The sequence below is a fragment of the Eumetopias jubatus genome, unplaced genomic scaffold (genome assembly GCF_037043125.1).
Source record: "Eumetopias jubatus isolate StellerSeaLion01/CBP00866 unplaced genomic scaffold, mEumJub1_p1.0 scaffold_12, whole genome shotgun sequence".
NCBI lineage: Eukaryota > Metazoa > Chordata > Mammalia > Carnivora > Otariidae > Eumetopias > Eumetopias jubatus.
Genome location: NW_028274818.1, coordinates 46,784,529 through 46,808,665, shown reverse-complemented (window position 1 = coordinate 46,808,665; position 24,137 = coordinate 46,784,529). Strand labels below are relative to the sequence as shown.

Sequence of the window (24,137 nt, the reverse complement as noted above, 5' to 3'; positions counted from 1 at the left end):
TTTAGATTACATTTCAAAATGTCAAGAGGATGAACAACTGTGAAAGGTATACATTTATTTAAAAGGGAAAAAACAGCAGAAAGTTGAGTAACTTTCCAGGGGGGAGGAATATCTCCATTTTCTTCCCTTTCTCCCTTAGGTAAAATTGCAAAGATTTAATGTGGGACATTAGACAGGAAAGGTTACAAAACTGGAAGAATCTGTACCAACTGTGATTCTTACTAGCTGCACGCTTTTTTACTAGAAAATGTTTTTTGGAGATTCTGTGGGGTTTTGCACGTCTCAGGATTATAAGGGCCCCCCCTCTCTTGGGGTGGGAAAGAACTTTTTGAAAGCTGCCTGCACAAAATTTGCTTTAGATTTGGGCTTAAGGGGAAACAGCTTGTAAGACCTTCGTATTTATTTATAGACTATGTTACCCAATTTACTGATATGGGAATAAAAAAAGGAGAGGACTAATGATAGATACTCTGTCCAGGAATAAAGAATCTGATTATGTTTTACTCTCAGGATGTTGAGAATATTGAACAGGTGAAGAATCACAAAATCTATCAACTTCACATTATAGCAATCACTTGGAACTAAAAGGAAGCTCTAGCAGAATATTGCTATTGTATAAGAAAAATTCTTAAACCATTATAATTTGTCTCATAATAGTAAAAAATTATCTTTAAACTTAAAGCTATTTAAAAATATATAGCTTTGATTGAAAATAGAAATATTGACATTTTTTTTTTACACTCAAAATACCAAGCAGTTGGATGGAAAAAGCGGTTTCAACATAATCCCAGCATAAAGAATTATGGAATGCTAATCTAAATATGCCTAGGATCATTATTTATAAGTATAATCAATTAAAATATGACATAACTTTGGGGCGCCTGGGTGATGCAGTTGGTTAAGCATCTGACTCCTAATCTCAGCTCAGATCTTAATCTTAAGGTTCTGAGTTCAAGCCCCATGTTGGACTCCATGCTGGGTGTGGAGCTTGCTTAAAAAAAAAAAAAAGTAACTTTGATCATATTAAGAATTTTGGTATTTCAGACTTACTCTATGCAGGGCATTCTGAAAATCATTTCCCATTTCTAAAGTTGTAATGATAAATACTCCAAGAACTAAAAGTCCCCCTGGTAGCATTCTGGACACCTAAAAATAAAAATATAGTATTAGTTAACATAAGCATTTGCCCTTATATGCAATCTTTTGTGTTTGATAAGCTAAATATTAAATCAGCCAAATACTCTTGAGTACCAACTATATGCATAGCATTGAGGTGGGAGCTTTGAAAAAATGGGTTAAAATATTGAGAAATATTTGGTAACCATGACGAATGGGCCGTCGTTATATACACCATCTTCCTAGAGTGTCCTTACTTTTTTGCCTTTATAACTAAAGCTATTTAATACCATTAGTAATGACACCCTTTAGCTACATCAATTAGCAAACCCCTTTCTCACAAGATCACAGACTGAAATACCTTCTAAAATTTTTTCAATGGCTTCTACTGTCACCTAAATAATATATAAATTTATCTACTACTGGTATTTCAGACCCTTTAAAATCTAGGTAATCTGATATTCAGAGCCTCACTTGATAATACTTTCCCTGAAATACCATACATATATCTGGCTAACTCTATACCTTCATTCAGACTGCTCCCTCAGCCTAAACTGACTTTCCCTTACCTTCTATGTGTCTGAACTCTACTGAATACTTCAAAGTCAGCTTGAGGAAGCTGCCTTCCCTGATACTTTGATCTCCCAACTCCCACAAGACTTTGGTGTAGTTTTCCCATGGAACTTATCAGACAAGGCTGTGTTATAATTACTTGTATTCAATGGTCTGGAAGTTCTTTAAGGGAAGAAGTGATTCTCAACTAACTCTGTATACCTATTAATATTCAGAAGATTACTAAAGTTTGGGATTTGAAGAGAGGGAATCTGACTTGAAAATCCATTGTTTCCTATTTTTTACATCTCTTTATTATATTGCATATGAATGTTATTTCCAATTTTTCTTTAAAAATAATATTGTAAAAATTCTAGCAAGGCTTTCTGTGTTCATGAATTATTTGCTTAGAATAAATTTCTTGAAGTGGATTACTAGTTTATGAAGTTATGCATATTTTTAAGGTTTCTGATCCACACTACCAATTTGTTCTCCATAATATGTTATTTCCCTTCACGTGATTGTGGCTAGTTCTTAATACACATGGACTTCTTTCTACCATCTAAACTCAGAGATCAAAGTGCTTTTTTAATGTGTACTCAGTACATAAGAAAACTGATCAGAAAGTTCAATCTTCTTAGATAGCATAGTGTATTCCTGAATATATTTACATTGTGTCTGCTGGTGGTTCCCTATGATTTCATAAATTCTATTCATTATAGTAGCGCAAGCCTGACATATAAATAAAAAAAAAGTTTTCATATTTGGCATGGAAATATGCATATTTTCAAAATCACGAACACATAAAAGTAGCTGTTTCTTCCTAGAGGCAAAAAGGTTAACTTATTTTGCTATCAAAATTTTATGTTTGTATGCGTATGTATATGATACACATCTCTCTCTATATATAGGTAGGTATGTGCTATATACATATGGATAAGTATATAATTTTACAAGAAACCAAAAACAAAATTGGAGTCTAAAATTATTTAGAAACCATTGGGAATTTAAGTTTAAAATATTTAATATTTTCATTAGATGATATTAAAAATTTCTTAGATTCTTTTACTACACACAGCCCCCATCACAAACACATGCACACATACAGATAAATGTGCATCTCTGAAAATTTTAAAGTTGATGGGAGATGGAAATGATTACTTTTACCTTACTCTAAAATTTCCTATTAGTTGACATAATCCATTCAATGACTACTTTCAAGTGTATTTACTCACCATTCCCTCTCACCCACTCCCAAATCTGTTTCCTTCTATGAAATTGCAACACCATCTTCCTAAACATCCAGGTTAGAAATTTCTGTCATCTTTAGCTACTTTCTCAAATGCTCTTCATTCCCAGTCTACTTGGTCACTATATCATCTTGCTACTAGCTCTGTGACTGGAGTGTTTTGGCAGTGAAGTTTTAGCTCACTGCATTAGTTAATTCATGCATTCATCTATTCAATATTTTGGAGTTCTTGTAAACCATGGAAATACTATGCTTAGCATTGAGGATATACCATAAACAAAACAGATGTGATCCGTCTTCACAAAGCTTAGTCTAGAATGGGCTCACATCATCTTTTTTTCAACTATGACACTAACTGATGTTCAGTCTTTCTACCCTCCATTTACACTATATCAAGGTATTGAAATTATTTTCTAAATTACTGATCAATCATATCAACTCCTTCTCAAGATAGGGAGCTCTGAAAGTTTACCACAGAGCTACTATCTATCAAACAAACTCCTTCTTAAGATGGCACTCCAAAACCATCTATAAACTGGCCCCTTCCAACCTTCTGTCTAAATACATTCTTTTAAATACCCATGTTTCAGTTATACCCAATTGTTTGCTCCACCCCTACCTCTTCCCCTGCCTTTAACTTTCATGCCTTTGGGTCATGTATTCATACAGTCCTTTGTGTGTTCAATGTGTTCTCCGACTTCTACTGGCAGTCCTATTCATCTTACAAGTTCAGAACCTTCTGTGAAGCCATGGGCAAGTATTTAATTATTCACCATTCTATATTCTTATAGCACTTTTCTACTTTTATCCCATTTCTCTTGTGGTAATAATGTCTTTCACTTTGGTTACAACATACATTCTAAGGACATTAAAAAGAAGCTAACTAAACCATCATTTTATTCTCTCAGTACCTATGTTAAGTCTTTAAAACAATCTGACCAGCAACTTTATTATCAATAACTAGTATTATTTTAAAGAATACTTGGAAATAAGCTAAAGGACCAATAACAAAGAGAAGTTAAAAAACAGTGCATAAAGGTTAACAATCTAAAAGCACAGTATATAAAGTCAAAGGCTTCCAAATCAGACTGCCTGGGTTCAAATCCCAGTTCCATCACTTATTATTGTAATCTTGAGTGGGTTATTTAAACTTAAGTAAAAAATACTTTTTAAAATTCGACACAAGTAATCAAAAAATGAAAAATACAATCATTAATCATGGATGAAACAGAACAGAAAATACTTCTATCATTGATATACTATACAAGTTTTGAAAACTTAAAAATGAGCACTCTGAAATCCTAGTCTAGTAACCTGAGGATGAAGTGCTTTTATTTTGTTAGTCAATAAGCACAACTTAACTATATAAAAAGACAAATATGATGACCTGGTTGGCATGTTCTGTGGCCCATTCTTCATCCAAGTTATTCAACTTAGCTTTTTGTTGATGTGTGAGGTTCTCGTTTTGTTCCTCTTTGGGTGGTGTTCTAGTGGCAAGAATGACATAATCCTTTTGTGAAGAACACTTAAAAACAAATTAGAAAAGCTTATTAGAGTGACATCTGATTGAAGAATATAAAGCTCTTGTGACATGCAAAAACAGTAATATTCATAGCAGCTTAAACTGTTAATACTTACATTATAATGGAAGATATGGGGAAACCAATTTTCATGAATAGCCTTACAGTGTTTCCCTCACACATCATTTATTTATATACTTAATATCAGCCTCTTATTTGTTTGGGCATTCTGAATGTGAATCATATAATGGTCTTTAAAAACAGCTTACTGGATGAGTGAATATACTGTACTTTAACTTAAATATGCTTGATCAATTTTCTAGTTATTACATTTATCTTCTAAATAATCTGAACAGATGGAATGGTTCAGCAGATATAAAAACTCAGTAAAATAAAGCAACAAATGACCTTGTCTTTCTTACTTCCACTGAAACAGTGATAGTAGGGAACTTGTAGATGTGTATCCACAGAAAAGCAAAGGGGATGTGGGATACATAATTGAAGCTGTATCAGATTTGTGTTCCTCAGTTTTAAGAGCACTTAAATGGTAAACCAAGGTGGGATATCTGAAGATAAATTCAGGGAAGTTTTAATAGCTCAGTCTCACTACAGTGAAAGTTTGCTGTAAAGAAAAAGTAAAAATAAGGCAGATAAAACCAGTTAGCATGGTGTCATTCTTATACATGACCTGAAACTGCCATTATGAGTATCATCCTGGAATAGAAAATAAAGGAAGAGAAATTATTTCTACAAAAGTTATTTCCTGAAAGTTACATTCAAATGCACAAAGGAAAAGGTAGGTGCTGATTAAGAAAGCATGACTTTAAAAAGAAAAAGAAACTGACCCAGAGAGTAGGAAACAGGCAAGCTTGAGGGAAAGAAGAAAAAAGTGATGAGCCCTGGAATAAAGAAAAAGAAACATACTGGAAAGGATGAAAAGACAGCATAAGGAAAGATGGGAAGGAAAATCCTAAACTGTGGGAGACTTATTTGTAAGATGGTGGTTTTGCCAAGCTCTCTAGAAACAGCCTATGTAAGGCAAGTTTGGAAGAGGATTATTTCTCCCTGACCTTTTATCTCTACTGAGGATGCCTTTCTCTGAGACTCTTATTCCCTTAAACTTTCTTAAATATAGGGAAGTAGAAAATCTTAAATAAAAAGTTCCTAACAAAAAGAGCCCCATACTGGATGCAAGTAACCTCAATCAAAAAGTATTCAGTGCTGAGCCCAAGTGGCTCAGTCAGTTGGATGGCTGCCTTCGGCTCAGGTCATGATCTCGGGGGTCCTGGGATCAAGTCCCGCATTGGGCTACTTCCTCAGCAGGGAGTTTCCTTCTCCCTCTCCCTCTTCTCCTCTCCCCCTCCCCGCTTGTGCTCTGTCTGTCTCTCTCTCTCTCTCAAATAAATAAAAAAAAACTTAAAAAAAAAAGTAGTTCAGATTATTACCAAGAAGGGTAGTTTGGTTGTCTAAGGAGAGGCCTCATAGGGTAGTGTTACCTGGGTGAATAGTACAAGGTCTACTCTCTGTCTTACAAGTTAAGAAATCAGATTTGTGAAAAAGCTGAGAATGACCTGGTCTCTCAGGGCTAGACTGACATTAACTAAGCTCATTCAGAATGATGCTAAAAACAAGAATACCATGAAGGAGTGTGAACACATTACTCTTCTTGACAGTACAGTCTTTGTAAGTAGATAACATGGGGCTCAAATTACAGGAGGAAGTAGCTTCAAAATCTGGATAGAATCGGAAAAAGAGAAGTTAATTATGCAATTTGAAGGTTTTAAGGCATTATGATAAAATATTCAGAAAGAAAATTGTCACAATAAAACTCTTTTTGCTTCTAGGTATCAAAATCAAGTCCTTGGGCCACAGTGCACTCTCCCCTAAATAGTGTTTAGGTAGAGTAGCCAGTTTGTCCCTGACTCTCCTTTTTTTGTTGCTTTCTACTGCTGGCCTGTCCTCCCTGCTGATTAACATATTTTTTCTTCAATTATAATAAATCAGCAGATGCTTATGCTTTTTAAAGTAACTGCCCAAATCTCTGTTCCATTTTGTGTTGATTTTTAAGGCTTAACTCCAAAAGGGAAATAAAATTTGTCTTATTTGCAAATTTCTCCTATTCCCTTTCCCTCTCTCCACTGAATCAACGTTAAAAAAAAATTCAGTAAGATGAGTACCATAGCATGTAACAAAAGACATGACCACTATTGCCATAAGACTGAGATAAAACAAACAATGGGAATAAAGTTGTCAGAAGCTACTTTTGCAAAGAATTAGACAACCAGGAATTAATAAAGATTAGAAGAGAGTAAAAAACACCTGGAAAGACAATAAAATACGTATAATTTGATTAGTGAAATTCTAATTTTAGAGTTTCTACATTATGAGTTACTTTTACATTGTCAAAAGGGAATGCGTTCTGACTTAAGCAAACCTGGGCTAGGTTTGTCCTGCTTCTCCACATTTTTCCTCAAAGACCATTTTAAGTTCTTCTACATTCCATTCCTCCATTCCCTAACCTTGAGCTTACCGTTAAATGGCACATTTTAACTTTAAATAAAGAGGTAATTTGTTTTATCAATAAATGCACTAAAAGATACATACCTGCCCAATTAAAAGACCAGAGACAAAAGCCTTTCCTTGAAGATTTATGTTTGAAAGATACTGGCCAACAGTCTCTTCTACAATGTAGGTTCTTCCCATTATTAGGAACTAATTCACTCTCCTAAATTACAAGAAAAAAAATATACACCATTTTTAGGTAAAAATATAATTTGCTATGTTTTTGTCATGGGGTTGTATAGAGACAGAAGTGGTACCATCTTGACACTATCCCATGCCTTACAGAGATTGCTTCTTAAGTAGGGTATTCTTTCCTGCAAAGTTCAAATTTAGCTTCAAAATTCTCAACACAGTACTGCTGGAAATGACTACCAGTCACCTAGAGTTGACATAAAAGATAAAAACCCACTTCCATATCTAAGATAGGGGAGAGAACACTAACCTACTAGTCAACACACCTGATTTTTTATTTAATTTGCTACTCCTTAGTTGTATCATCTTTGATAGCCTCTTGCTGAACCTCAATGTGCTCATTTCTAAAACAGGAAAGAGGACAATTTCTGAGCTGCTCTTAGGAGGTAGAGAGAACCAAATTCACTTACTCAATAAGCATACTATGAAGAATTACTATGCGCTAGAAATTATGCCAAGTGGGATGGCACAAAGATGAAGAATACTTGACCTATGCCCTTGAGTAACTCATAGTATAATTAGAATTATGGAATTCATTAAGTAGCAATGCAATAATAATGAACATCTACATAGTTTCGATTTTGTATAAGGCATTATTCTAAGTACTTTATATATGGTAACATCTGTAATATTCACAAAAACTCCAGGAGATAGGTACTATTATTATAACCCTTGTTTTATAGATTAAGAAACCAAAAGGAAGAAAAGAAATGTAACTTCCCCAAGCAACAAAGCTGGTAAATGGCAAAGGTGGGATTTAAACTCAGGCAGTCTAGCCCTAGAATCCATGCCCTTAAATGCTATGTTCATACTGTGGAATCATACCTCGTCTCTCAATTAAACCTTTACAAAGGGTGGTTCCTGTTCTGTGCGCTCTCTCACTCTCTCTCCAGTTTGTAAAGGACAGTTGCAGCATTTTGAATAGAAATAACAGTCACTTGAGCTGTGTAAAAAGTTTCAATCTTATTTAGTACAACAAAGTCAAAGCAACTGCAGATGAGCTGGGGTGGTATATCTGCCATCAGCAAAGTAAACTGCCAATCACAATGACTTTGCATTACTCTAAAAGTAAAGCCCAAAGAATTGATTCCAGTTTGAAATTGCCTACTGGATGCTGTTTTTTTCAAAGAGCCTGTTCAGTTTTGTCTCAAAATGCATTAAATTTCTCCCCAACTCTTTTCCAACAACTGTGCAAGTAAATTGGGTTTGCACAAGAGTTATTTTTAGACTAAGTCTAGAACTGCCCATCTAAATCATTAATACTGCTATAAATTTAAAGGCTTTCCACTTTTAATAGTGCCTTAATGTATTAAACTTTCCTCTTCCTCATCATGCTATCTTAATAATTCTCAATTATTGCAAGAAAAAGCAGTGACAGTGACTCCAAAGTTACATGTAACTTCCCAATCTTATTTTTTCCAAGGTGTGACCCAGCAATCATATTACTTTAATGCTTCTTCAAAACTTCAAAATATAGTTGACCATACCTTACTAAAGGTACATTACTAAAAACATAGATCTTGCCTAAAACAGTTCAATTTATCCTGAAGTGTTGTGTGACAACACAAGCTATGCAAGTTGTCCAAGCACTGTGACTTGAGACAATTCAATCTCTTTGGATGCTGGTTTCCTAGTTTATAAAATAAAGAATTTGGATCAGGCAACTCTGAAGATCTATCTAGTTTTAGGATTGTGATTCCGAGTACAGAATATCTGCATTTTCCAAATAGTAGATCATTAATAGTGAGCCAAGGGCATAGCACAGTACTACGCATACCAGCAACCTTAATTAAAGTGCTTATATAAAATATTTTGGGGGAAAATTAATTTATCCTTAATAATATTCACAAAAGGGCTGCTGCTGTGGGAACTGAGGGGGGGAATGAATTGGGAATGCTTTATTTTCAATGAAGAAGCTAAGAAGTTCTTTCGGAAGAATAATTAAACATGAAATAATCTACGGATTCAGCATAGAAATCACAGAATTACAATCTGGAAACAAGTAGTTCTATTATGGAGGCAAGGTGATAAGCGGTTTTTAAGAACGTGTTTTAAAACTTTTGTTCTAACAGTTTTTCCATCTTAAAAACACAAACATATGGTAGCACTTTCTACAATATTACCTTAAAATAAAAACAAAGGCTACACTCAAAGTCCTCCTGCTTTACTTTAAATCCTCTTCCTGAAAAATGAAACGGGCTCCCTAAATTCCTGTTGGCTCGTTGTTACCCACCCCGCCACATACACACAAAAGGCATTAAGTACTCCATCTTAAAGTAAATTTTGTCATAGGGCGCCTGGGTGGCTCAGATAGTTAAGCATCTGCCTTCGGCTCAGGTCATGGTCCCAGGGTCCTGGGATCGAGTCCCACATCGGGCTCCCTGCGGGGAGCCTGCTTCTCTCTCTGTCTCTCATGAATAAATAAATAAAATCTTTTAAAAAAAAAGTAAATTTTGTCATAAATGGACTTGAGTGTGGTACCGGAGTGTCTGCCCATACGTTTCCTACACTCGGTCCCTTTCCATCTTCCTTCAGAAGGAGGCTCTCTGAGCCCGAATGCACACACTCAACCCTCACACAGAAGTATTACACCCGTAGGCTGACTCACCTGCACTCAGAATGTGCCCGCCTGACAAATCTGTCGAACTGTCAGTCCTCCTGAGAAGGAGCTTTAAGGTGCAAGTTTAAGCCTCCGAGGGCCAGATTCCCCTCGGGTCCAAATTCCACAGCCAATGAATTCATCAGAAAGCGACAGACTTCCCACACCTCACTTCCCACTGCAAACCGAGGGTCTCTGGAGTCAGGTGACGCGGTCTGATGACGCACGCTGCCCCCCTTCCTTCACCGCAGCGCCTCAGCCAAAGCGACTGCGGTCGCCACCCCGCCCCCTTCCGGGCGCCATTGAGAGCGTGGCGGTAGCCCGGCGCCTGCCGTCCAGCCCGCCCGGACCGATGCCCTCTAGTGGCTCAGTGTCTAGAAGCCGCCAAAGAGGACGACCCATGGCATCCCGGAGCTTTGACGGTAAGGTCGCCTTGCTTTTCAGGGTGGGACGTAAGTTGAATACTCTGTGGCGCCACCTCGCGGACAGCGGTCATGCTGCCGGGGGAAGGAGAGCCGGGGGGCGGGGAGAAAAAAAAGGAAGCGGAATGGGCGGTGCGCAGTCAGGCTCACCGAAGGGATTGAGGAAAACACTACGTTTCCCACAGGCCCGCGCGGCTTGAGGCGGGTGGACTGGGAAGCCGGAAATCAGACAGGGTCAGAGGCCGCGGCCGAACTCGGATTCCCAGGGTGCCCAGCTTCCGGCGGCTGCGCGCGCACTTCGGGCGCGAGCGCTGTGGCGCGTCTGGTGCCGGCCCTAAGGCAGGACTCTATTTCCCAGGGTCCCGCCGCGGGAGTCTCCGGCGGGCAGGCGCACGCGAGCCACGGAGCGAGGTGGCCGAGGCGGCCGCCCAGGCTTGTGGGTCCTCCTGGTCTTCGCCTTTCTTCTCGGTTTCTGCTCCACCGGCTGCTGGCCCCGCCGCCTCCGGCCCGATCGACATGGCGGCGGTGTTGCAGCAAGTCCTGGAGCGCACGGAGCTGAACAAGCTGCCTAAGTCCGTCCAGAACAAACTCGAAAAGTTCCTTGCTGACCAGCAATCCGAGATCGATGGCCTGAAGGGGCGGCATGAGAAATTTAAGGTGGAGAGTGGTAAGTGGTGACGCTCTTCCCGCCCTTGATTCTGGGCCCGACTCCGTAGCTATGGCTGGTCTTCTCCCCTTGCAAGCTCGCTTTCTGTCTACGGCTTCACTGGTGGCATCGCTTCCCCGGCTCCTTACACCCCACTAGGCCTTCTCTAACCCGTTCCCACAGTTTGAAATGGAGCTCTTTTGTTTGTTTTAAACTGAATTTACACTTCGTTCCGTCCTTGTAATTAGTGTGGTCTCACGTAGGGACACTTAATGTTCGGCGCACAGAAATTGTGAAGATCGGGACATGTTTACTCCGGCCTAGCGAGAGTCTGCGACCCCTATCTCTAAGCTTAGAGTACCCTTTCTTTATGTTGCTTTGCTAGTAATTTCCTCTCACGATTCTGGTCACCTGGATTCAGAGGTCTTTGTCTAATTGACTACTTCGTGCTTCTGTTTTTTAGTCTTTCGCGCTGGTCAGGTAACGAACTAGTTGGTCGCATAAATGAGTAGGTGCATAAGACAGCGTTGGAAACACAACGAACGTAAATAAGTTTGATATATCGGATTTCTCTCTAAAAGTTGGAGTTTAAAGACCTGTTTATAGTTACTTACAGTAGACCCTCAAATAAGTTACCGGTAATAGTAAGTTGAATATCCGTGAAGAAAGATTGAGACCGTAGTAATTACCGTTAGTGAAATACAAACTGTTATTTGTCCTGGTTTACTTGGGGGCGTGGGGGGTACGTGCTGTTTTTGCTAAATTGAAAATTCTGAATACATTATCACTTCAAAAAATGTAATTATCCAGCAGAATTGGTGTCGAAAAGTAATTCTCTGAATCCCAACTCTGAAAATACACTGCGTCTGTTCATTAATTTACACATAAGTATCGATTAGTCTTCTGTGTGCTTGATACTGTGCTGAACAGTACACACTTTTAACACAACCTTTTAAAACAAAGCAGTTTTTAATTTTTTTGTACGTGGTGTCTGCTTTATACTAAAATGTCTACTAATGTGTGGGGAAGGTACTAAGATAAGTAAGACGTGTTGCCTACCTTGAAGAATTTCAGTCATGTGGAATAGACAGAAATTGGAAAACCCCCTGTAGGTCTTACTTTCTTTTGTCATTTGGAAGTTGGAAATGTTAAAGTCCTTTCAGTGATCTAATTATCTTTACTCAAATTCTGTTATTTGGAGTGCAGTTCGAATACTATGTCTTAAATATTAAAATCAACATTGTTAAAAATAAGTAGTATTGACAGTGTGTATACATGTGTGTTTGATTTTAATTTTTTTCTCTGCTTCTGAAGAACAACAGTACTTTGAGATAGAGAAGAGGCTGTCCCACAGTCAGGAGAGACTTGTGAATGAAACCCGAGAGTGCCAAAGCTTGAGGCTTGACCTAGAGAAGCTGAGTAAGTATTTTTACATCCTTATTTTATTCTTGTAGTATGGAGATCTTTAGGCACTCTTTTGTATGCTCTTGAAACATTGACTTACTGTTTACGAAAATACTGATTGTCATTGTTTCCATTTATGGTGGTATTTTGAGTTTTCACTTGATGGTAGACTTCACTGAGAATATAAGGCATAATTAATGGTCAGGAGACCTGGGTTCTAATTCTGACTGCTATTAAAAACTCTTTTGCCTTATGTAAATCATAACATATAAAATGGCTAGAACCACCTGTCCATCTGCTTACATAACTGTACAGATCAAATGAGAGATTTTCGAAAGCATTTTTTAAAGTCATAAAGCACTATGCAATTGAAAACATAATTAAGGAGAGAGAATTATTTTTAATTTGTTGAAGATTAAAGTTTATTGGTTTCATTATTATATTTTAACTGTTACATTTCTTGTAAGTGTTTATGAATCCCAGGATATTTCCTCTTTAAGACCTGTTTCTTGGAAAAGATGAGTAATTTCCTTTTTTTTTTTTTTTAAGTTGTATTTATTTTTAGAGAGAAAGTACAAAGGGTGGGGGAGAGGATCTTAAGCAGACTCTGCGCTGAGCATGGACCCCCACATGGGGCTCGATCTCATGACCCTGAGATCATGACCTGAGCTGAAACCAAGAGTCAGACACTTAACAGACTGTTCTACTCAGGTGCCCCACATAATTTACTTTTTAATAAGTTTACATATATCATTAAGTTCTAGAAGGTACACAAGATCTTAGTTAAAGGTCCTGGTATTTCTTGGGAAAATGATGTATATTCTGTGCTATGCTTATAATAGGAGAAAGCAAATGTCAGAAAAGATCTTTATAGAATGGGGGCATCATATGTTATTAGATATAGCTGGATTTTCAATTTGGGAACACAGGAAGCTAATAAGAGAATGGTTAACACCTAAGCCTTTTTTCTTAACCAGGTCTGTACCTATCAACTATTTAGGTCATAATTTTTTTCTAGCTAATTTTGAAGCACTTAATTTTTAAAATATGTGGCATATATGTACAGTGGTATTTATACACATGTAATGAGGGCATAAAATTTAAATTTATCGAGTAGCTAGATCTGGTTCATCATCTGTATATGGTTCTGCCTTGGTGTAGTAACTAGGTCTGTAGAGCTGAGGTGCTAAAGAATTTCAGGAAAATTACTGTGATTATAGCTTCTTTTATATGATCTGGAAGTGGGAGGAGGAGGAGAATATCAGGATAAACCTAGACACACATCTAGTATGCCTCTCTGGGGTATATACAGTTAAGTTTGTGTTTTTTTGGTTTATCATTCCATATCTGTAAGTTTGGAAAACAGTAAGTAATATTAATGCAAAATAGAAAATTCAGGTTAATTTAACAGGGTTTTCCCCTATAATAAGCCAGTTTAAATAGAACTAAAGATTGGAAGTAGTAATAATGTATTTATTTATTAAATTGCTAGCACATAATGTAGATGTGTTTTAGCGGAAGAAAGTTTCAGAAAGTGTATTCTTCCTAGTTATCTGCATGCTTTTAGAGAAGAAACTATACGAGGGGAGCTAGACCATTTTAAGTGGAGATTGTTGGGATTGATAATTCAGTTTCAAGCATAATTTCGTTTCCTCCATGTTGAAGGCTCTTTTTAGAGTGATGAACAAGCTGAATCATAATTATCCATAGTTGTTATTTACTCTGTGTACGTTTTATATAGTTTAAATGTTATTTATTTTCTTGATCTTGTTTTTTTAACTCAAATTTTCTGATTTGTAAGTTTAATTCATTGTTATGATTGACTTAGAAGAGTCACTGAAAAATGGTTAAAGTGATGATTATATATACTTTTTCCTATAAATGTTGGTTAGAATGATCACAAATAAGATTTTGGAGACAGGATAGCATATTTAAAAATTTGGTCTTGGGGCACTTGGGTGGCTCAGTCGGTTGGGTGTCTGACTCTTGGTTTCAGTTCAGGGCTTGATCTCAGGGTCTTGAGTTCTATCCCCGTGTTGGGCTCCACACTGGGCGTGATGCCTAGTTAAAAAAAGGGGGGTGGGCCTGGGTGGCTCAGTCGGTTAAGCGTCTGCCTTCAGCTCAGTCATGATCCCAGGGTCCTGGGATCAAACCCCGCATCGGTCTCCCAGCTCAGCAGGGAGCCTGCTTCTCCCTCGTCCTCTGCTGCTCTCCCTGCTTTGGCGTGCGTGCTTGCTCTCTCTCAAATAAAATCTTTAAAAAAAAAAAAAAGTTTGGTTTAGAAGTAGAGTAAATTTGGGGTATTCATGAATTTGGAATGCTGTGTTCTATAATTCAGCCTTTCTGAGACTTAGTTTCTTCATTTTAAAGAGTGTATATGGGTGGCAGATGGATGAAAACTGTCATTGCAGTTTTTAAGTTTATGTGTGTATGTTCATAAAATTCCTTTTATCCAGACAATCAACTGAAGGCGCTAACTGAGAAAAATAAAGAACTTGAAGTTGCTCAGGATCGCAATATTGCCATTCAGGTACAAGTTATTCCTGTGAATAAAGCTAACTATAAACATGATACTTGAGGAAGTATTCTCTTTTGTGTTACTTAATGGGAAGGTGAAACATGTTCTATTAGGAGAAACTACTGAAAGAAATGCACATGCATAAATTCCTTAATTGGACCTTCATATGTTTTATTGATTCTTTTACTCATCAGAATATATTGATAATATAAAAGGAAACTTGCTTATAATGCCATAGTTCTTAAGGTTGTAATTTTTTAAAAAAAGTAAAGTGTTATAGAACTGTAAGGAGGAGAAATATTCATAGATTCATTTATTTGTCCCCCACTCACCCACTTACCTATCATTCTTCTTTCCTTTTAGAAATTCTGTATTTAATACTTACTGTTGCTCAGGCATTATTTCAACTATTGTGATACATTTGGGGCTATGGGTGAATCCATTATCAGAAATCATTTCCTTAGAGTAGTGATAAGAGTAACAGATTGAATATGATCACAAGGAATGTTTACCCATTGGTTTAATAAAGTGGTCATAATCAGTGATTCTCTAACTGGATAGAACTTCAGACTCTTGCCATTGCTTTTTAAAAACTTGTGTTTAGAAAAACAAAACCAAAAAATCTTGTGTTTGATTTGGGATTAAAAGGTACTTGGTGTATAAAAGGTACTTATAATGGGAAAGTGGTAGACTTAATCCAATAGAAATTTAAAATTCTCTGCATAAAAATAACTAAAACACAAATAAAGCACTAATGAGTATTTTTTCAATTAAAATATGACTATTTGGATCCTTAATATATGACTACTTTCATACTTTAAGAAAAATCATTCAAGGGGGAAATGGGCAAAGGAATTAAAAAAAACAGGAAGCTGCACAAATGGTCGGTGGCAATATGAAATGTTGCTCTACTTCACTTGTGATCAGAAAAATGTAGATAAAACAATAAGGTAATTATTTTTGATCTCCCCATGTTACTGATTTCTTTCTCTTTTTTAAGAATGATCTTCAGTCCTGACATGAGTGACTTGAAATTGGCACTTATGAATCAAAACATATCGATTGCCATTGTCTTGCTGCAAAGCAGTTTGAGAAAATATATTAAAGGTTTTAAATAATTCCATTTCTAGGGCTCTTTCTTGAAAAATAATTTGAACCAACCTGTAAATGCAGTGACCCATCAAAATTGCATTTTATGGCAGCAAAAAATTAGAAGTAAATTAAATGTCTTTTCTACAAAGGCATGTTTAAGTAACAAGGACACTTCCAAGTGATGGTGACGGAAATTTTTTCATAAGCCTATGAAAAATAATTTTTAAAAATGTAAAATACAGGGCGCCTGGGTGGCTCAGATGGTTAAGCGTCTGCCTTTGGCTCAGGTCATGATCCCAGGGTCCTGGGATCGAGTCCCGCATTGGGCTCCCTGCTCCTTGGGAGCCTGCTTCTCCCTCTGCTTCTCTCTCTCTCTCTCTCTCTCCCTGCCCCCGTCTCTTATGAATAAATAAATAAAATCTTTAAAAAAAAAAAGTAAAATACAGTGTTGAGATTAGGTAATTTTTAAACTTTTGACGTATTAAGTTATAAGAGAAAACCAACCATTCTTAAACTACAGCTAATGTTAAAGTGACATTTCTGAGTTGGAACTTGAACACAGTTTTTTAATTTAAACATATTCTGCTTCTCCTTTATATGATAGAGCCAGTTTACAAGGACGAAAGAAGAATTAGAAGCTGAGAAAAGAGACCTAGTTAGAACCAATGAGAGACTATCTCAGGAACTTGAATATTTAACAGGTATGAAGAAATACTTTAACCTCTAACTCCACTCTCTCCTCTCTCTTCTAATAGTGCTAGGAATTAATCCTCAGTCCATTTCTGTTGCTGGTGTTTGTCGTAGCTCAGAATATAGTTCAATTAATAGCCTGCTGTTTCTCCCACTCATTTATCTCTAGATCATTATCAAGGTTTTAAAGAAGCGTCTGGAAAAGTATACACAAATGAAAAACATCTAAGCAGTTGTAATTTGGACCAAGGTTTACATGCTAAGATACTTCCTTCAGTGTTATCTATAATATCAAATTGGAAGCAGTTTAAGTGTTCAGTTGTAGAGGCTGGACTCCTTCTTCTAACACAGACATACTTGCTGGTGTATAACCTGTCCATAAACATTCAATATGTATAGGAGGAACCTGAAAGGAAATTTTATATTTAAAAATATGGACTGAAGGAGTTAGGCAGGAATATAAGCTAAGTAATACATATAAGTAAGATAGATACATAGAATATAGTATATGATGTAGTTGATATATTAAGGTAAACCTGACTCTTAAGCAGTATAATAGTATCAAGTTCCCTTTGGTTCCTTTTATAAAATTTTTTAAGATTTTTATTTTTATTAATAGAATTTTCAATTGTTATTTTGCTTTACAATAATATTCAATTAGGTAACTATACTTTTCCAGTCTCAGTTAAGTTACTTCAGAGTATTTACTGGTGATGTTGATCAGCTAAGTGATTAGATAAAATTAAAAGAATTTTTTTTAATAAGAACTTTGGTGTAAGGAATCTAAAGAAAATTAAGCATGTATTATTCTGGCTGTTTTGAGTAGATTTTGATATGTATTACTGCTTTTTTAACTTAACAAATGGTTATTTACGAAATTTTAGTAGATCTACAGGTATATATCAGGAAAATTAATGTGAATTTGTATATTTAGCTTAAGATACTGCATTTAAAAATAAAATAACCAGTATAATTTACATGTTGGGTTAGGTGCACAAATTTGGCTTATCATTTGTGAAAATTAAATTTGTAACTAAGTATGACAAAAACAAATTAAGGAGTTGAGAACTACGTATCTTGCGTTAAATGCTTGTATTTCTGGAGATGCATCTTCGATGTTTGTTTCCTCTGAGCATTAATTAGTCATTATTTTCAAATTCTCTTCTTACCTTTCTAGAGGATTTTAAACGTCTAAATGAAAAACTTAAAGAAAGCAATGCCACAAAGGGTGATCTGCAGTTAAAACTGGATGAACTTCAAGCTTCTGATGTTTCTGTTAAAGCAAGTAACAAATAATTTCTAATGCACAAAATACAATTTTTGCTTAAAATGTACTTAAATTTTAAGTATAAGCAAGTGATCTGTAACGTGATTAAAAGCTGTGTTTTTGTTTAATGTCAGGAAAAGAATTAAACATTAGGACAATTTTAATTGAACTATTTGTTTATGTGATATTTAAGTTTCTTAATAGTTCTTATCTGACCATCTTTTTCTGTTAAGAATGCATGCAAATACTTATTTTTTTTGTTAAGATTCTGCTTGTGTTCTTTAGCTACAGACAAAATCTTTTAACTAGCCATATATTGTCTTTAACTGTAAATGTTATTTTCTTGGATATCTTTAGTATCGAGAAAAACGCTTGGAGCAAGAAAAGGAGTTGTTACATAATCAGAATACATGGCTGAATACAGAGTTAAAAACTAAAACTGATGAACTTCTGGCTCTTGGCAGAGAAAAAGGAAATGAGATTCTAGAGCTTAAATGTAATCTTGAAAACAAAAAAGAGGAGGTAAGTTAGTAAAATTTTATTTTCATTTTGGTTAAAACTTATATTTGTGTGCCAGCTTATTACAAATGTATTCCATGGTGAGGGGTACCTGGGTGGCTCAGTCAGTTAAGCATCTGAGTTCAGCTCAGGTCATGATCTCGGGGTCCTGGGATCGAGCCTCAAGTCAGGCTCTGCGCTGCTCAGAGGGGAGTTTGCTTGTCCCTCTCTCTTTCCCTCTGCCCCTCCCCCAGCTCATGCTCTCTCTCTCTCTCAAATAAGTAAATAAAAATCTTTAAAAAAAAAAATGTACTCCATGGTGTACCAAAGTAAATATTGTAATATTAGTAACGTGGAAGACATAATTCATAAACATTTGGCCTAGGAAATGAACCAGTTGCATTTAAATAAATACTTTAAGATATTCTTTGATGAATTTTGATACTATACTCTCTTTTGATGTATCTTTAAGTTACATTTAGAAGTGGTGGTAAATTTTGTGAGCTAAATCCAAATGTGTTGTTCCGTGAACTATTATTTTTCATTTTCTTAAATAGACATGTTTTGTGTGAAGCCCTTTTTTGGGTGTAGGGCATTATTTTGCTTTCACTTGGCAGGTGAACTTCATATCAAATTAATTTTAGTTAACGCAACATTCTCTCTCTACGCAACTCTTCTATTTCTAGGTTTCTAGAATGGAAGAACAGATGAATGGCCTGAAAACATCAAATGAAAATCTCCAAAAACATGTAGAAGAGCTGTTGACCAAACTGAAAGAGGTGGAGATGACCACTTTAAAATTTCTCTTTTCCAAAAATATTAAAGCACTTACGAGGCTATTACTTTTTACATAATTTCATGTTTTAAACTGTTTATGATACCATAAAATGGCCAGGACACTTTCATATGCTGTAGCTAAGCTGAAATAGCTGGATTCAAAAATGGCAATCACACGCTATATCCAAAGTACTGTCTGAAAATGAGTATGGTTAATTTTAATATCATTGAAGTATTACACTTTAAGATAAAAATATCAGCAGTATTTTATCTTTAATTGACCTTTATCCTGAAACTGATGTTAATTTTTATCTCTTTACAAATTTTTTTTTTTTATCTTAACGTTCGATAAGCATTCTAAATTCAGTTCAAACGAGACTGCTATAATTGGGTCTTTTTTGTAGGCCAAGGAACAGCAGGCCAGTATGGAAGAGAAATTCCACAGTGAATTAAATGCTCACATAAAGCTCTCCAATCTATACAAGGTAAATGCCCAACCACACATTTTAGTGTCCTAATGTTGCATTTTTGGGTGTTCAGTAACTTTTTAAGATTAAATTTTAGAGTGCTGCTGATGACTCAGAGGCAAAGAGCAGTGAACTGACCCGAGCAGTGGATGAACTACACAAACTTTTGAAAGAAGCTGGAGAAGGTAAGATTTTTTAATTATGGGAAGATTATTTTGTTTTTAGATAAAAGGTATTTTTTTTCTTTACCTTTGTGTAGATTATTGGATTTAGAAGTTACATTAATCTTATTAGAGACAAAATTTGGTATAGAAGAAAGAATCTTGGAGTAAGAAACTTTGAATTATATTTTCAACAGATAAGATATTTGAAAATACAGAAAGCTACTATTTTTCTGAGTTTTTTCATCTTAAATCTTATATACGGTCTGGTTTCTAACAGGAAATTTTTCTTCCGTTTATGAAACATTTACTTTGATAAGTACATATGGGTTTATAGTTTGGGTATTCTCTTAATCCATAAATAAGCCTCACTTTTTAGGTTAAAAACTGTATATTTTAAAGTCTGATTTTCATGTATTCTTGCTTTTTAAATGCAAGTTTTTGGTTTTGGTTTTGGTTTTTGGGGGTTTTTTTTGCTAATGTAATATAAGTTATTTATATGATCTTTTCTAGTTATTTTCTGTGTCCTAGACTAAAGATCTGATTAAAACCAAGGAGATACTTAGAGCCACTTTTTTACTTTGAGTTCCCTTATTTTCCCCACAGATAAGAGATATCAAAAGGAGAAGTAGATTCAGCAGGCCAGGACATTTCAGGAATTAAAAGTAGAGCAAGAGCTTTCAGAGGATAATTGGCAACCATAGCCTGTCTAGACTTTAATGTCTGCTGAAGGGAAAAGTAACGACTATGCTGTTACATTTTATAAACTCTAAGATTTTAATTTTATGTTTGGATATGCTGTCTTTAAAAATGTTTTTAGCCAATAAAGCAATACAAGATCATCTTTTAGAAGTGGAGGAATCTAAAGATCAAATGGAAAAAGAAATGCTTGAGAAAATAGGAAAATTGGAGAAGGAATTAGAGAATGCAAATGACCTGCTTTCAGCCACAAAGCGTAAAGGTATGGATTAATAGATGCTTATTAATGACTTGAATGAAATATTAGGACTTCCTATATAGTTCTCACTAATTTCCACTAATAGTTATTTCTCTATCTTGTTGTGATGTAGGAAACTCCATGACGTTTTTTTAGTATAAAATTAATACCTATTTGTATCTTTATTATATTGCCAAATATAAGTACCATTTGAGCACACATAATTGTGTGTCAATTTCCAGAACATTTTTAACTATTCTTACTACATGATTTTTAGAGTTGGATTATGTTATGTGACAATTCGATGTCATATTTAAAAATCTGCATAGGAATTTGTAATATTTAGTAGGTGTCACATTTACTCGTCTTGGAAAAAATATTGCTGCCTTTAGTGTGAAATATTACAGAAATACACTAGATTTCTGTGTGTTGGCACAGGAGCCATATTATCTGAAGAAGAGCTTGCAGCTATGTCTCCTACTGCAGCAGCTGTAGCTAAGATAGTGAAACCCGGCATGAAATTAACTGAGGTAAGAATGGTATTAAATCTTACTTTCTCCTTCAGCAAAAGGAAATTTGGTAAACTTTAATGCTTGGGAAAATTATTCTTAAAATCATCTAATACGTAGTGGATCATTCTAAGAAAAGCTTTCTTGGTTCCTGATTCTTGCAACATGTAGGAAGCATTTCCATTTTATGTAAGTGCTAATGCATATTTATTATGAAGCTAGATTGATTCTACACTTCTGTTATTATGCTTAGATTTGAAACAAGCCTTTTTCTCCTTTCAGCTGTATAATGCTTATGTGGAAACTCAGGATCAATTGCTTTTGGAGAAACTAGAGAATAAAAGAATTAATAAGTATCTAGATGAAATAGTGAAAGAAGTTGAAGCCAAAGCACCAATTTTGAAACGCCAGCGTGAGGAGTATGAGCGTGCACAGAAGGCTGTGGCAAGTTTATCTGTTAAGCTTGAACAAGCTATGAAGGTTGGTTCCGTTCTTAAATTTTAACTGTGGGAAAAATATATATGAGAAATGATTTAAGAGGTAATTCTTTCTTAGAATTAAGGTATTTAATGGGGCGCCTGGGTGGCTCAGTTAAATGTCCAAACTCTTGATTTTATCTGAGGTCATGGTCCCAGAGTTGTGAGATCGAGTCCTGCATTGGGCTCCAGCTGGTGTGGAGCCTGCTTAAGATTCTCTTTCTCCCTATCTCCCTCCCCCTGCTTTTACCTGCTTGCTCTCCCTCTCTGTCTCACCTTCTCTCTCTCTCTTCTCTGTCTCTTAAAAAATAAAGTATTTTGAGTCAGAAAAGGCTAATTATGCTTTTCAGTGATAGGGTAATTCTACATTATTAAACACCTATAATCATGAAATGTTCTTATTCAGCTAAAATTATGGGAGCCTCTTCTATTTTTTTAAAACATTAGAGATGTTTTCTGTAGGAATCTGTAGTGGATGATGAATAGCCTGAATTTAAATTATATTTTTAATTATTAAAAATATTTAATATTTTTAAATTTAAAATTAAAATAATAATTAAAATAATCTTATTTATTAAATAAATATTTAATAAATTTATTAAAATAATAATCTCTCTTTGTAATAGAACTGTTGTAAATTTGTTATAGTCATTCTTTGTCAGTTCTGATATTCTGTCTAGAAATGGTAATGTTGGTTGACCATAGGGAAGAACTCCTTTTTTATAACATTTTACAACTTGGCAAACTTTTATATACATTGTTTTGTTACTCTTCCTTTGCAAATTTGAAGTACCAAGGAAATTCATAAATATCTTATCTTTTAAGATTCCTTTTTACTAGATAATTAAAAAAGAATATATTGACATAATTTTGCTTTTAGGGTACAGCTTAATACTACTGAGAAGAACTCAAGATTTATTAAACAAATTTTATTGAGAAAATTCAGTAACCTTTTGTATCTATCCTAAACTGATAAATTTTATTTCCCTTGGGAAAAAATAGTATAAATAAGTTGTATCCTTAATTCAAACTTAAAATTTTGTTGCTGTTGCTATTACAATTTAGATGTCAGTTTAAATCTGGGTATATCTAATGTTCTTTTTCTCCTGAGTCATATGACATCTAACAGACTATCGGCTTTTTAATAGCTGCACCACCCCACCGTGGTTTGAAAAGAAGTCCCTTGAGTATAATTAGATCTTCTCAAGTTTCTCAGTGTTGAGAGTGTTTTTCCTGGAGCTTATTGTCTGAAGAGAATAGTGAGGTACAAGGGCTTTCAGGCTCAAATAATAGCAGATGTTCATTCTGGAAAAAACCTATTTGTTCCTTTTTCACTAATGTATGGGTATAATAATAAAAATCCCTTACAAAAAAAAAAAATCCCTTACATACTTTTTTCAAAACCAGCAAAGAATTTATTTTTTTTTTTGTCTCAAAGGTTTTATTTATTTATTCATGAGAGACAGAGAGAGAGAGAGGCAGAGGGAGAAGCAGGCTCCCAAGGAGTGGGAGCCCGATGCGGGACTCGATCCCAGCAACCTAGGATCATGACCTGAGCCAAAGGCAGACGCTTAGCTATCTGAGCCCCCCAGGCACCCAAAACTAGCAAAGAATTTAAAGATAATTTCTGTAACTTCTTTATAACAGAATTTTCTGTCCATAACATACATCGTGTGTCCTCTAGTCTAGATTCTTTGATGTGCATTTGTTAGATACTTAGAGTTTTATAACCAAGTTATTTCTTCCTTAGCAGTTCAGTGAATCCCATTTTGAACTCAGCAGATTTGTATAATTGCCATCTCTCATGAATATTTGCCTCCTTCATTTTGTCACATACTTGTTTCTACTGAAATTGGCGTATGCATACCTTTAGGGCAATGTACTCAAGTACTTGAAACACCAGCATAAATATGAGCCATCTTTCACTTGGATAGTATTTAAGACATTATAATGTAAAAGCCGCTCATTAAGAAGCAAAATTTGTATGAATTTGAAATAAAACATAAGATTTCAAACATATTTTGTGCTTTTTATCAGGCTTCTTAAAACTGTGCTCCTAAATCCTTAGTGATACTGGGATGCAGAACTCAATTAACAAAGCACTGCATATAATGGGTCTTTTTAACAGCCTTGTACCATTGGCTGCTGCTTTAGAAGTAATTTCTGATGCCTTTTTTATACAAGCAAGTCTTACACATCTTACTCAACATTTTTACTTCGTTTGATGTTTATTTCTCTGTAAATAGTGTAGAAATGATTGGCATTGTAATATAGTCCTTTATTTTCCTAACAACACAGCTTTTGAGAATATGTCTGTGACCTCATTTGATATACAGTATTAATTTGGTGTGGCTGTAAGATGGTAGTTTACAGTTAATTGGGAGGGAAGTGGCAGATTCTCCAGTTTGCACATAGTTATAAACATGATGAGCAGTACTTGAGATATTAAGAAATATATGTGTTCATATTTGTAGAGAATTATT

General features: G+C 35.4%; 2 protein-coding genes across 6 annotated transcripts in view; one reads left to right on the top strand and one right to left on the bottom strand.

Moving 5' to 3' along the window:
• ODR4 (odr-4 GPCR localization factor homolog) overlaps nucleotides 1–10,000 on the bottom strand; it is a 37,823-nt gene extending 27,823 nt beyond the window's left edge. For 2 of the 3 annotated variants that reach the window (XM_088016870.1, XM_088016871.1), the window contains exons 1-4: nucleotides 9,800–10,000; nucleotides 7,042–7,162; nucleotides 4,305–4,442; nucleotides 1,051–1,146 (exon numbers count right to left, since the gene is read on the bottom strand). In XM_088016870.1, the coding sequence (XP_087872996.1) occupies nucleotides 1,051–1,146; nucleotides 4,305–4,442; nucleotides 7,042–7,140 (333 nt within the window). In that variant the 5' untranslated portion in view covers nucleotides 7,141–7,162; nucleotides 9,800–10,000. The remainder of the gene's footprint in view (nucleotides 1–1,050; nucleotides 1,147–4,304; nucleotides 4,443–7,041; nucleotides 7,163–9,799) is intronic. The other variant, XM_088016872.1, reaches the window with a different exon arrangement.
• A 516-nt stretch (nucleotides 10,001–10,516) lies between these two features.
• TPR (translocated promoter region, nuclear basket protein) overlaps nucleotides 10,517–24,137 on the top strand; it is a 67,639-nt gene continuing 54,018 nt past the window's right edge. For 2 of the 3 annotated variants that reach the window (XM_028121478.2, XM_028121477.2), the window contains exons 1-12: nucleotides 10,517–10,879; nucleotides 12,173–12,277; nucleotides 14,719–14,792; nucleotides 16,477–16,573; nucleotides 17,740–17,843; nucleotides 18,187–18,351; nucleotides 19,014–19,106; nucleotides 19,509–19,589; nucleotides 19,669–19,756; nucleotides 20,553–20,693; nucleotides 21,108–21,199; nucleotides 21,461–21,658. In XM_028121478.2, coding sequence (XP_027977279.1) covers nucleotides 10,729–10,879; nucleotides 12,173–12,277; nucleotides 14,719–14,792; nucleotides 16,477–16,573; nucleotides 17,740–17,843; nucleotides 18,187–18,351; nucleotides 19,014–19,106; nucleotides 19,509–19,589; nucleotides 19,669–19,756; nucleotides 20,553–20,693; nucleotides 21,108–21,199; nucleotides 21,461–21,658 — 1,389 coding nt within the window. In that variant the 5' untranslated portion in view covers nucleotides 10,517–10,728. The remainder of the gene's footprint in view (nucleotides 10,880–12,172; nucleotides 12,278–14,718; nucleotides 14,793–16,476; nucleotides 16,574–17,739; nucleotides 17,844–18,186; nucleotides 18,352–19,013; nucleotides 19,107–19,508; nucleotides 19,590–19,668; nucleotides 19,757–20,552; nucleotides 20,694–21,107; nucleotides 21,200–21,460; nucleotides 21,659–24,137) is intronic. The other variant, XM_028121475.1, reaches the window with a different exon arrangement.